The sequence below is a fragment of the Danio rerio genome, chromosome 16 (assembly GCF_052040795.2).
Source record: "Danio rerio strain M-AB ecotype USA chromosome 16, GRCz13ab, whole genome shotgun sequence".
NCBI classification, from domain to species: Eukaryota; Metazoa; Chordata; class Actinopteri; order Cypriniformes; family Danionidae; genus Danio; species Danio rerio.
In genome coordinates, this window is record NC_141036.1 from 51842525 (window position 1) to 51855271 (window position 12747).

The window sequence follows — 12747 nt, forward strand, 5'->3', positions numbered from 1 at the left end:
TATGGTGTATGATTCTTTTAAAGAGTTATATTTGATGTAATATCCTTCATTTCTTCATTATTTCTCTACAGGAGAGGATGATGAGCCACAGTAGCCTTCATGCACGAGGAAGAGATGTGCTCGGCCTCTGCTGTTTACCAGGTAAAGTCATACTATATTTATTTTATGCTGACACCTGATTTGTTTCATGTGTTTGACTTCTGAAGTCATTTACACTGATGCATGGAGTTTATTTATGTTTTGGGGTGGGAAAATATTTCTGCTTACCAAAGCTGAAATATCAAATATGTAAAAGCTGTACTATTGTAGAATATTAGTACAATTAAAGTAACCATTTTCTGTTGCATGATCATTCTGAAATCATCAATATATTTTGACCCTCATTTAAAACACTGTTCATATATATTTAGGTGTGGCATATATTTCACAATATAGTGATAGTCTTCTGCATCTTTTTCTTTGAAAGTTTTTCAGATTTTGAATTAAATAAAATATATAGGTTGGGGAGTATAAGTACTGAACACGTCACCATCTTTCTCAGAAAACATAAGAAGAAAGGGAGGTGTAGAAAGGCAGTGAAAGCCCAGACAGCAGCTGAAATCTCTCAGTTGTTTTTCAGCCACCCTCTGCCCTTCCTCAGTGTAAATGAATATTAGCCTATTCAGTCCAACATCTACATTGGCAGGAGGATAAAGATGAAACCAGGGTGGACATTTCAGGAAGACAATGATCCAAAACACAGTCAAGGAAACTCTTAGATGCGTTCAGAGAAAGAAAATAAGGCTGTAAAATGGCCCAGCCAATCACCTGATCTGAATCAAATAGAATTACAAATTAAAGAGCAGATTTGATAGAAGAGACCCACACCTCTTCTAAAACTCACACCTGAGCAATGCTTGTGGCTTTGTTCTCCATATGAGAGGCGTATTTTAGCTGCCATCACCAAAAAAGCCTTTTATATAAAGTATTAAATATGTATCAGTATTTCAGTAGTTTCTCCTTGTGTCATTTCATTGTCATTACACAAAACTAATTTTTCAGATTTTTTGTTTTGTTTTATTTTTAAGTGTGTATTGTTTGGGTTTTTCCCAAAATCTTGCTCAATTTCATGTAAACAGCTCCTTTAGAAGTATTATTCCCCGGAAAAATATGAAGTGTTCAATACTAATTTCCCCCTGCTGAATGTACATTTAAGAAGCTATTGTATTGTAAGCAGTGGTGGAAAGAGTACTCAAAAATCATACTCAAGTGAAAGTACCATCACTTGACTAAAAATGTAGTACAAGTAGAGTAAAAGTATCTGTTGTAAATATTACTCAAAGTAGGAGTAAAAAGTAGAATTTTCAAAAGTACTCAAAAGTAGTGAGTATTACGCTGTAAAAAGCTGATGCATTTACATGTCATTTGTGCATGTGTGTGTAAACGTAACATTCTGTAGAGCATTTAGTTATGCATTCACTGCATTTAGTTATATTATAGATGTAGGTCAGGTGACAGAAATGGTGACGCAGTGGCGCAGTGGGTAGTGCTGTTGCCTCACAGCAAGAAGGTCGCTGGTTCGAGCGTCGGCTAGGTCAGTTGGCGTTTCTGTGTGGAGTTTGCATGTTCTCCCTGCGTTTGCGTGGGTTTCCTCTGGGTGCTCTGGTTTTCCCCACAAAGACACGTGGTACAGATGAATTGGGTAGGCTATATTGTCCGTAGTGTATGTATGTGTGCGAATGATTGTGTATGGGTTTCCCAGTGATAGGTTGCGGCTGGAAAGGCCTCAGCTGCGTAAAACAGGTTGACATGAGTCTACAACTTTGAAAAAACATGGTTTGACCAACTTGACCAACATCGTTTTGTCATTTAGAGCTATTCTATCAGCGGGAGAGTTTGTAGAAACATGTAACACGAGTACATGTAAACAACATGTAAACATGATGAAACTTCTTAACACGAGTACATGTAAACAACATGTAAACATGATGAAACATGTTAATACGAGTCCACAACCACAGCAAAGCACATTTTGTCTATCAAAGATAATAATACAGATGGTTTCATGTGTTGTTATGAACTGCTCAGTTAGATAGGTTGATTGATATGTGTGCTGAACATTTTGACTACACGAGTTCGAATCACATTGATGACATGTACACTATAATTATTTTTTAGCTTAATTTTGGTTATATACTGCTCTGCTACACAGATATTAAAATCAATCATGTTTACAGTGACACTGACAGCAAGTAATAAGAATCTTTATTTGGTATGGGCATGTTTTTTTGTTGTTAAAAAGTGACGAATCTGACAATTTGTTAACACGGTCACCAGTTAAACTGTAACACCAGAACAAATTTTCCTTTTTGTGTATGTGTGAAAGGGGCTAATAACTTGCCTAATTACTAGGGATGTAACAATATTGTAAATACCGTCATACGGCAATAGTAATTTTTTTCAGTATTACCGTAGGCGCATGACTCAATAAAATGAATGAATGAAGCGAACGGGAGGTAGCTGGAACTACAATTCCTATCAGCCTAGGCGTGAAATATTGAAAAATTGAAGTTCCTGTTACAAAACTTAAATATAGATGGCTAATTTGTATGTCATTGATATGTTAAGCGCTAAGGTAAATAAACACTTTTGGCACTTTTTTCGAGTTTTTTCATTAGTTTTGTTTTTCCTGTAAATTATTCGATAAATATCATTCCGTGCCATTCATACCGAGGTATTACTTTACCGTGAAATTCTGATACCATACATCCCTACTAATTACCCTAACTCGCCTAATTAACCCATTAAAGCCTTTAAATGTCTCTTTAAGCTGTATAGAAGTGTCTTGAAAAATATCTAGTAAAATATTATTTACTGTCATCATGACAAAGATCAAATAAATCAGTTATTAGAAGTGAGTTATGAAAACTATCATGTTTAGTAATGTGCTGAAAACTACTCTCTAATAAGTGAAGTTTCATAAACTAATTTCGAGAGGAGCACGTGATATGATATGACCCCTGGCCACTCATCCGTAATCAGTAAAATCCAATCAGAATGATCCTAGATTAATATAAAGGGATCACTTTCTCCTTATTGCTCTGTCTTCATTTTGGAAGAATCCCCCCTTCCACCCCATCTCCGCCTTTTTTTTCTCCTCTTTTAAAGGGGGAGCAATCAAGACCTTCCTGATCTCGGTTCTCCTGATATGCTTCTAGACCGGGCGGGAGCCCTGGGCTCAATTATCTCCGAGCTCAGTGTTCTCTCCCGGGACAGCATGCCGAACTCTTGAAACAGAAATTGGGGAAAAAAATACACAGGAGGGCTAATAATTCTGACTTCATCTGATTTAAGTATTCACATATTCACTTAATATGTCCAGTGTGTTTGTTTAGTGCAATGTAACATGCAAAAACAGTGCTGTAGTGTTCTAACAGGCGAGTTCGCTCTCTGGTGGAAAAAGCTGCAGTGTTTTGATAAATTAAATGCGCCGCTGATCCCCTGCAGGTCTGGATGGTTGTGGTCGGTGCGGGAGCGTAACAGTGGGTCTGTGTGGGTGTGAACGGGCTCAGAAAACAATCGTTCAGTGTGTGTTGAAGCCCTGCAGCCCCTCGCCATAATCTCAGTGTCAGCAGAGTGTTTTAGCAGCAGCTTTACTCTGGAATGTTGGCAGACCGTGAGCTCGACCGAGACAAGCTAATCTGAAACGCTTCATATCAGCACTTACACCCAGCGGCCCTCCTGGAGCGGCAGCGTTTATTAATGCCGCTTTGTGGTAATTCGGATCATATAGTCTCTAACTGTTTAAACACCAAAGACACACACACACACACATACACACACACAACTGTCTGCATTTCCCACCACTGTTTTACGTTTGCTTGCTTTCATTTCTGGACAGTGAAATTACAAAATGTTTACATTTTACATCAATTACAATTTTACATTTTTTTTTCTCAGTAATTTGACTTCTTTGAGCAGTATTAACTGAATTACTTTTCAATAATCTGCTTTCGCAGTATTTTTAATATAAATTCTTTAAAATGTAAAAACAGATGTGCTTATTGGCCTTAGGGATTCAACGATTAACCAATTTCACTAATAACCGCGCTTTAATTTGTCACTGTTAATCATAAAGGCTTCTCAACACTGCGTTTCTGCATGGAACAAAACTGCTGCAACTAAACAAAAGTTGGCAACTGTGCGCTAGTTTAAAGTTCTAAGCTTGTATGCTAAGGCTAAACTATGGCGGAGGCTATTAACTAAGGGCCGTTCACATATTGCATCTTTTACGTGTGCAAGTTTGTTATTTCCAATGGAGGGGGGCAGCTTGAGCGCATATTGGGAGCGATGTGACACGACACACTTACGCTTTCCAGGCACACCTAGTTGAAAGAATGCCACACCGCAAGTCACATGACAAACTGGACTGGTCAGCTTCATACTTTGTATGGAATAAACATGGGAAAAAAATACAAAATGAAAAATGCCAAACAATTTTGTAATATAGTTGATCAGAAGATAGACGTTCAGCAGCCTTTGACTACATTTGTTCTCTTAAAAGGGAAGTACTTGGCTTATATGTAGCTTAGATTTACATTAGATAAATACTAGTTTTTTTTATTTAGTCTTATTTTTATTTATTGTTCTGTCATTTATTTTCAATGTAAAATTATAACTTGTTTAAATGACAACCCCTTTTTTTTATACTTATTTTTAAGCCTAAAAAGAAATTGACTGTTGTTTTTTATTACTATTATGTGCTGTATTAATTAGTTACTTAGCAGCAATAAATAACACTTTAGAATATAAGGAGTTTTCATGTGATTTTCTGAAGTTGTAGGGTTTTCAAAATTAATGAATAGTTGATAACCCTGATTATTTCTCAGATTATGGGCTCTATTTTGACGGTCCATGCGCAGAGTGCAAAACGCAGGGCGCAAACGCTTTCAGAGCATGTCAGAACGCATTTTTGCTAATTTACGGACGGTAAAATGCGCTTTGCGCCAAGGCGCATGGGCTAAAAGGGTTGAGTTTATTTTCTTAATGAGTTATAGGTGTGTTTTGAGAATAAACCAATTAGAGTCTCATCTCCCATTACCTTTAAGAGTCAGCTGCGTCGCGCCAAGAGCGCATTCGATATTTACAGGACAAAAAGTAAGTATAAGTGGAAAAAATGAGCATTTCACAAGCAAACAGTTAACAGTTAACAGTTTTTTAACAGTAAACTGTTAAACAGAGCATCTACTGTGTGAGAATGAGAGATATGGATCTACTTTCACATTCGCTCTTGGATAGGGAAACCTTTATGCACAGACATCAATTAGTCTATAAATAATTAATTTTGTTTGTTAAGCACAAAGATTTATTTGAAAACTATTTCTAAATTTAGTTCTAATTTCTAGCAAACGAATAAATGAACAATAATGACCAAGTGTGATCAAAATACTAAGTTATTTCCAAATACACCTGCCATGCCCCATATGGTCTAAAACCTGACAGGTGGGCAAATCTAAGCTTATTTTTAATAAAACAAATATAAATATGGATATAATAAGTAATACTGCTAATAATAATAACATTATACAAAAGCAAATTGTTATGAATGAACTGAAAAAGCCTCCCGAGATGAAGAAGACATAAAAGCAGTAATTTTTCATATTTATGTAGGCTAGAAAATAATAAGTTTTGTAATATTTTAATCCTTTATATTTATATCCTATATCTATTCTTATTATATCCTATATATATATATATATATATATATATATATATATATATATATATATATATATATATATATATATATATATATATATATATATATATATATATATATACACACACACACACACACACACATATATATATATATATATATATATATATATATATATATATATATATATATATATATATATATATATATATCCTTAATATTTAAATTTTTTCATATGTAAAGATATTTGCCTATTGCAAAAATCTATTAAGCAGTGTGTAAGCGAGGTGCAGCTCTGTGCCGGAGTTTAGACCGGGTTAGTTTTGGTCTAATGAAAAATCTATTATAGTTTCTCAAAATAGCAACGCACCAGCGGTCCGCCTCAGAACGCCTTCCTTTTTAGACCAGAACGCCTATGGGCGCACAAATTAGCGCTAATGTATTTGCTATTTAAAGAGCGTAGCGCAACGCTTCAAAACGACTCTTGCGCCAAGCTGAAACTACCAAAAGACTACTGCGCCACGCCTTGTGCCCCACTGCGCCGGGTGTATGATAGGGTCCCTATATCAGGGTTCATACGGTCATGGAAAATCTGGAGAAGTCTTGGAATTTTGACATGGCATTTCCCAGGCCAGGAAAAGTTTTGTTAAAACAGAAAAATAAACACAGTTTTGGAAAAGTCATGGAAAACAGATCTCTGTACACTTGAATATTGGTTAGTTGTCTTTACTTCTTTTCTGTCTTTGACCAATCACATACTCTCACATTATTAGTGCAGTGTAAGCATTATCTAAATCAATTTCACATAGACATAAATATGAATTTCAACTAAATAGATTGTTGTGTGTTTTAATATCTGCTGTAATAAATTTGAACACGCATTGTTTTTCGTTTGCCACATATATTTAGACATTGCATGAAACATTAGGTCATGACAATTTACTTGAAAGTCTTGTACAAATCATGGAAAAGTCATGGTATTTTAATAATAAAAATGTGTATGAACCCTGATAATAGTACAACCCAAATCTGTAATCGTTGCATTTCTAATTGGCCATATTGTACAAAATATACAGCATGTATGGTTAAGTGCATGGATGCACAAAAGCAGATGGACCGCTCAGGGTCAAAGGGCTCACATTGCAAAGAGACACACATGCTCTCTTCATCAGTACAGTCGCACAATCTCAGATAACCATCCAATGCAGGACAGCAGAAACTGAAGCATCCCCGGGGGTGAACAGTGCTTTATACTGTATATAGACCGCTGACAGCCGGTAAGTTAAAAACAAAAATGTATGTATACATCGATCAATTATTCAATCACCTTCTTGCTGTGAGGCAACAGGGCAAACCACTGAGCCATATATGCATATGTATATACAGTATCTGTGCGGTGGCGCAGTGGGTAGTGCTGTCGCCTTTTGCTGGTTCGAGCCTCAGCTGAGTTAGTTTGCATTTCTGTGTGGAGTTTGCATGTTCTCCTTGTGTTGGCGTGGGTTTCTTCTGTATGCTCCAGTTTCGCCCACAGTTTAAAGACATGTGCTATAGGTGAATTAGGTTAGCTAAAATTGTACGTCATGTACATGTGTGAATGAGAGTGTCTGGGTTTTTCGCAGTGATGGGTTGCGGCTGAAAGGGCATCTGCTGCATAAAACATGTGCTGGATAAGTTGGCAGTTCATTCCACTGTGGTAACCCTAGATTAATAAAGGCACTAAGCCGAAATGAAAATGAATGAATATATATATATATATATATATATATATATATATATATATATATATATATATATATATATATATATATATATATATATATATATATATATATATATATGTGTGTGTGTGTGTGTGTGTGTATGTGTGCGTGTGTGTGTGTGTGTATATATATATATATACAGTTGAAGTCAGAATTATTAGCCCCCCTTTGAATTTATTTTTCTTTTTTAAATATCTGTTTAACAGAGCAAGGAAATTGTCACAGTGTGTCTGATAATATTTTTTCCTGTAGGAAGTCTGATTTGTTTTATTTTAGCTAGAATAAAAGCAGTTAAAAAATTTTAACAGACCATTTTAAGGTCAAAATTATTAGCCCCTTTAAGCTATATTTTTCTCGATAGTCTACAGAACAAACCATCATTATACAATAACTTGCCTAATTACCCTAACCTGCCTAGTTAACCTAATTAACCTAGTTAAGGTCACTTTAAGCTGTACAGAAGTATCTTGAAAAATATCTAGTCAAATATTATTTACTGTCATCATGGCAAAAATAAAATAAATCAGTTATTAGAAAAGAGTTATTAAAACTATTATATTTAGTAATGTGTTAAAGAAATCTTCTCTTCATTAAACAGAAACTTGGAAAAGAAATAAACGGGGGTTAATAATTCAGGGCTGCTAATAATTCTGACTTCAACTGTATGTATATGTATATGCATATGTATATGTTGATTCCGCAGTGGTGACCCCTGATAAATAAAGGACTAAGATGAAGAAAAAAGACTGAATATAAATATGTGAAAAATACCTTTTTTATTAGTATTTGTATTATTATTATTATTATTATTATTTTTATTATTATTATTATTATTATTATTATTATTATATAAATGTAATATTAATTTTTTTTTCATTGTTTCATGAATGAATATATTTTGAATGTATGATTGAACTGTTCTTCTTTGTCTTACATTTATATTAGGAAAACCTTGCCAGCAATATTTTAACCACAAGCTTATGAAATCATAAACAGTTTGCTGTTATCTCTCTGCTGGGAATGTGAGATGTGACATTGCTTCATGGTTTCTTGTTCACATTAGCTTAAACCCAGAAAAAAAGAGCCAGCGAAGAACCAGAGAAGTTTGAGGAAAATGACAATAATTTTGCCAGAAAGTGACACTGATAGAAAACAAATGCTGACAAAAACAAATTAAACAGGTTGTGTGGTTCCAATTAGCAAACACTGCAGAAACCTAACACTAGCCTGCTGTTTTCTGTAAGACTGAAATCTTTTAATTTTGAGCTAAACTGAAAGGGAATTAATTTTACGATTAAACATAATTTTAAATGAGCCATTAGGTATTAGCGTACACTGTGTGTGTTATAAACAAACATAAAAACAAACATATAAGGCATGTAAGTGTTTCTAACCAAATGTCTGGTGCATCAAGACAGGAGGAGTGTGTCCTGCAGAATGTTTGTCAAGCCCACTCACCTGCATGAAGCACACTCATACTGCCATGTGATTCATTATGTGTACTAAAAAGATAAGTCTTTAATCTAGTTTCTAACTGAGAGATTTGGTTTGAGCCTCGGACATTATCAGGAAGGGTATTCCAGAGTTTAGAAGCCATAAATGAAAATGCCTGACCTCCTTTAGTAGACTTTGCGATTCTGGGTGCTACCAGAAGCCCTGCGTTTTAAACCCCAAGTTTTGACAAAATAATCAATAATATGTTGACTTATACTTGATGAAACTTCTTCAATAATTTTTGATGTTGCAATATATATTTTTTAATATACATTTTTCAAGTACATTTACATTCTATAGCTCACTGGTGTCAAAGTATATAAGAATTTGACAATTACATAGGACATTTAATAGGTATTAATTATACAATTTAACGTGTTTATGGCTATTTATTAAGTCATTGTCTTACATTTTCTGTCTTGTTTCTAGTCCAAACATCTATAAATCCTTAAATCAAGAAGCATTTTCTAGACAAGCAAAGAATATTGTTTTGTTTTAGGAAATAATATGTCAAAATTAAGTGAGTTTTCCTTGAAATTAGCTAAATCATCTCCCAATGGGGTAAGCAAAATAATCTTATGCAAAGAAAAACAAGTATATTACTTACCCCATTGGCAGATTATTTAGCTTGTTTTGAGAAAAAAACTTAATTAATTTTGACATAATATAAAAAAAGACAATATTTCCTGCTTGTGTAGAAAATGCTTCTTGATTTGAGAGTTTTTAGATATTTGGACTAAAAGCAAGACAGGAATAAAATCATTATATAATCAGTGACATGATCAGTGAAAATGATCCTAAATAAAATGACAATAACATCACTTATCAAAACTATTTCTGTGACAATATATTGCACAACAAAAATTCTTTATTGCGACAGTGCTAAATGTGACTGTCTGGTCTTTCTGCATCCTGTTTTCTCTGACATCTTTCTCCCATGATGCCTCAGGAATGAGCTTTGAGGTCCACCGCGCCCTTGGGAGTCATGAAATGAAGAAATTCTCTTTGAAAAGTGACCACAAGAGCATTGAGAGCAGCTAGAATCATTTCACATTCATGTTTGGGATTATACATCTCTCCTCTCCTTTTAATCTTTATAATTGTGTGAGTTTAATGTCCACAGGATCATAATTCTCCTCAAATCCTGTATATCATTTATATAAAAGCCCACAGAGTCTTTAAAAATTTGACTCATGACTTCTTTTTAATGAATGTTTTGGAAATAATATCCAAACCTGCATTTATTTGATCATTAATACAGTAAAACTATATTAGTGTTAAGTATTATTACAATTTCAAAAACCTAATTAAATTTCATTTATTCATTAATTTTCTTTTCGGCTTAGTCCCTTTATTAATTAGGGGTCGCCTCAGCGGAATGAACCGCCAACCTATCCAGCATATGTTCTATGCAGCGGATGCCCTTCCAGCTGCAACCCAGCACTGAAAAACACCCATTCACACCCACACATAGCGCAAGTCTTTGGACTTGTAGGGGAAACCCAAGCACCCGGAGGAAACCCACGCAAACACAGGGAGAACATGCAAACTCCACGCAGAAATGCCAACTGACCCAGCTGGGACTCGAACCAGTGACCTTCTTGCTACCCACTGTGCCACCGTTACACCCTCCTTAAAAGTTTGTGAAAATAATTCACCAATGACAATTCAACATCTTTGCTTCAAAAATAGCTGGAATAAATGGCAGTTCAGTCCACTGTGGCGACCCCTGATAAAAAAAGGGACTAAGCCGAAGAAAAATGAATGAATAATTGACTATACCATGTTATTTTACATATGATTATTGATTAATCTGTTAGATTTTAATCATATTTTACCTACAGTCGATACTCCCCTACAAAATAGTCAGAATCAATCTAGAATTATGAATTCTTTCCATAATAGAGTATTAAAAGTCATGCTGTGAACTTATGTTTTTTTTTAATGATTGTGAGTTCCATGTCAACAAAGTCACAATTTCCTTTAAGCTAGTTTTTGAAATACCACATATCTTTTATATATGAGACCATAATCGCCCACAGAGCCTCTTTGAAGCTTCCATTTGAGTCAAAGGCCAGATGTCTGTGCAGTGCTTTTCCACAGATATTAGTTTGGTCAGCCACACATTTTCTTGTTGTCAATGTTTAAGGAATCGTCCACCCAAAACCAAGAATTCTGTCATCGTTTACTCACCCTTTGCTTGTCACAAACCTGTTTCTGTTGAAAACAATAGAAGATATTTAGAAAAATGTTGGAAACCTGTAACCATTGACTTCCATAGTGTTTGTTTTTCCTTCTTTGGATGTCAATGGTTTACGGTTTCTAACATTCTTCTTATTGTCTTCTTTTGTGTTCCACTGAAAAGGAAAAGGAAAAGATTTGCAAACACTTGAGGGGAAGTAAATAATGAGTAAATTTACATTTTTGGTTGAACTTATTTTTAGCTTTGATAGATTTCACATGAAGTTCTGTAGTAGAAATCCCCCCCACAAATTAATGACGCTGTTATAAAATTGTTTTCATATAATGACTTCATTACAATCATGTTTATGACAGATTTATGACAAGTTTTGTTGTCTTGGTAATGTCAAGATGTCATGACAAAGACGAAAACAGGTTGTGAAATATTTATGTCACGTTGTCATAAACCTGTCATTTAAAATGTCATAACTGAGCGTATGACGCTTGTTATAAGCTTGTTATAATGACAGTTGTTATAAGCATGCAAAAAAACGTCATTCACGTTCATGACATGGGTCATGTCATGATTATAAAGGTTTCCTGACAGTCTCATGAACACCAATTCAAATAAAGTGCTACTGTCAATGGCAAATAAAAATAAATTAAAATCCAAAGTCAAAATATAAATAGCAGAAGTGAACAAATAGATTTTTTTCTACCAACAAATATTATTCTAAACAAAACAAACCCACACCAAAAATAAAAGCAGACACTGTAATGCTCTCACTAGTGACAAGGGACAATTTTTGCAATTTCTGTGCAAGATTTCAACCCAGGCTCATTCTGAAAACGTAGTCCCGTGGACGTTTCAGGAGACCACGAAATACGTCCCGGGAGGTATGTATTTTTGCAGTTTTTGTTTTCGCGAATCCACGGGAGGCCGCGAAGTGCGCTTTTTTTGCATCTCAAATGTCTCTCGCGAGTGCCTTTCGCGCCTGTGCTGTTCTCGCGTAAACCCACCAGAGGTCACTGTCCAACGACCGTCTGTCTGACTGGCTGAATGATTGACTGGGCGACCGGCCAATCGACTGACCAACCCTCCTCCTTCCCTGAACCCAACCAATTTTACAGATTGACCCGCCCGGCCGCTTACTTCCCTAAACCCAACCAACAATTTACAAAAGCTGTCCAGAAAAAGAAAAGCCCTCGTTTGATTTTTACCACGATTTCGGATTTTACCACATTCTCTTTGAATTTTGTTTTTGTCTTACCTCATTTCTGTAACTGTACTTCCCCGGACTCGAACCTTGCATCTCAAGTCCGCCTATGTACACGACGAGCTAACTGGACAAACTGGTTGCGGCGGGAAAGCCCTCCACATGGAGGTAAGCGATCAGCCGGTAAGCGCAGAAAGGAACGGCGTCATACTGCCCCATAGTGTTCGCTTTAAAAAAATGAAATGTAGCCATACGTACCTTCGGCTACATAAATCGCATTCTCCAAAAACATCCACAGGACTACATTTTCAGAATGAGCCTGGGTTGCAAGATTTTGTAAAAGTATTGTTTTTACAAACATTAGTATAATACTGAATCTTGAAATACTGAAATTGAT

The 12747-nt window shown here is 35.3% G+C and overlaps 2 protein-coding genes across 6 annotated transcripts in view; both read left to right on the top strand.

Moving 5' to 3' along the window:
- Window positions 1-12747, top strand: part of LOC147840416 (uncharacterized) — a 976031-nt gene that overhangs the window by 132660 nt on the left and 830624 nt on the right. The window lies entirely within an intron of this gene.
- The window catches only part of mtmr11 (myotubularin related protein 11), a 94082-nt gene that overhangs the window by 23407 nt on the left and 57928 nt on the right, over window positions 1-12747 (top strand). For all 5 annotated transcript variants that reach the window (XR_015510179.1, XR_015510180.1, XR_015510181.1 and 2 more), the window contains 1 exon segment: window positions 72-141. Coding sequence is in view for 2 of the 5 variants with exons in the window: in NM_001326441.1 (NP_001313370.1) it covers window positions 72-141 (70 nt within the window). In the remaining 3 variants the exon portion in view is untranslated.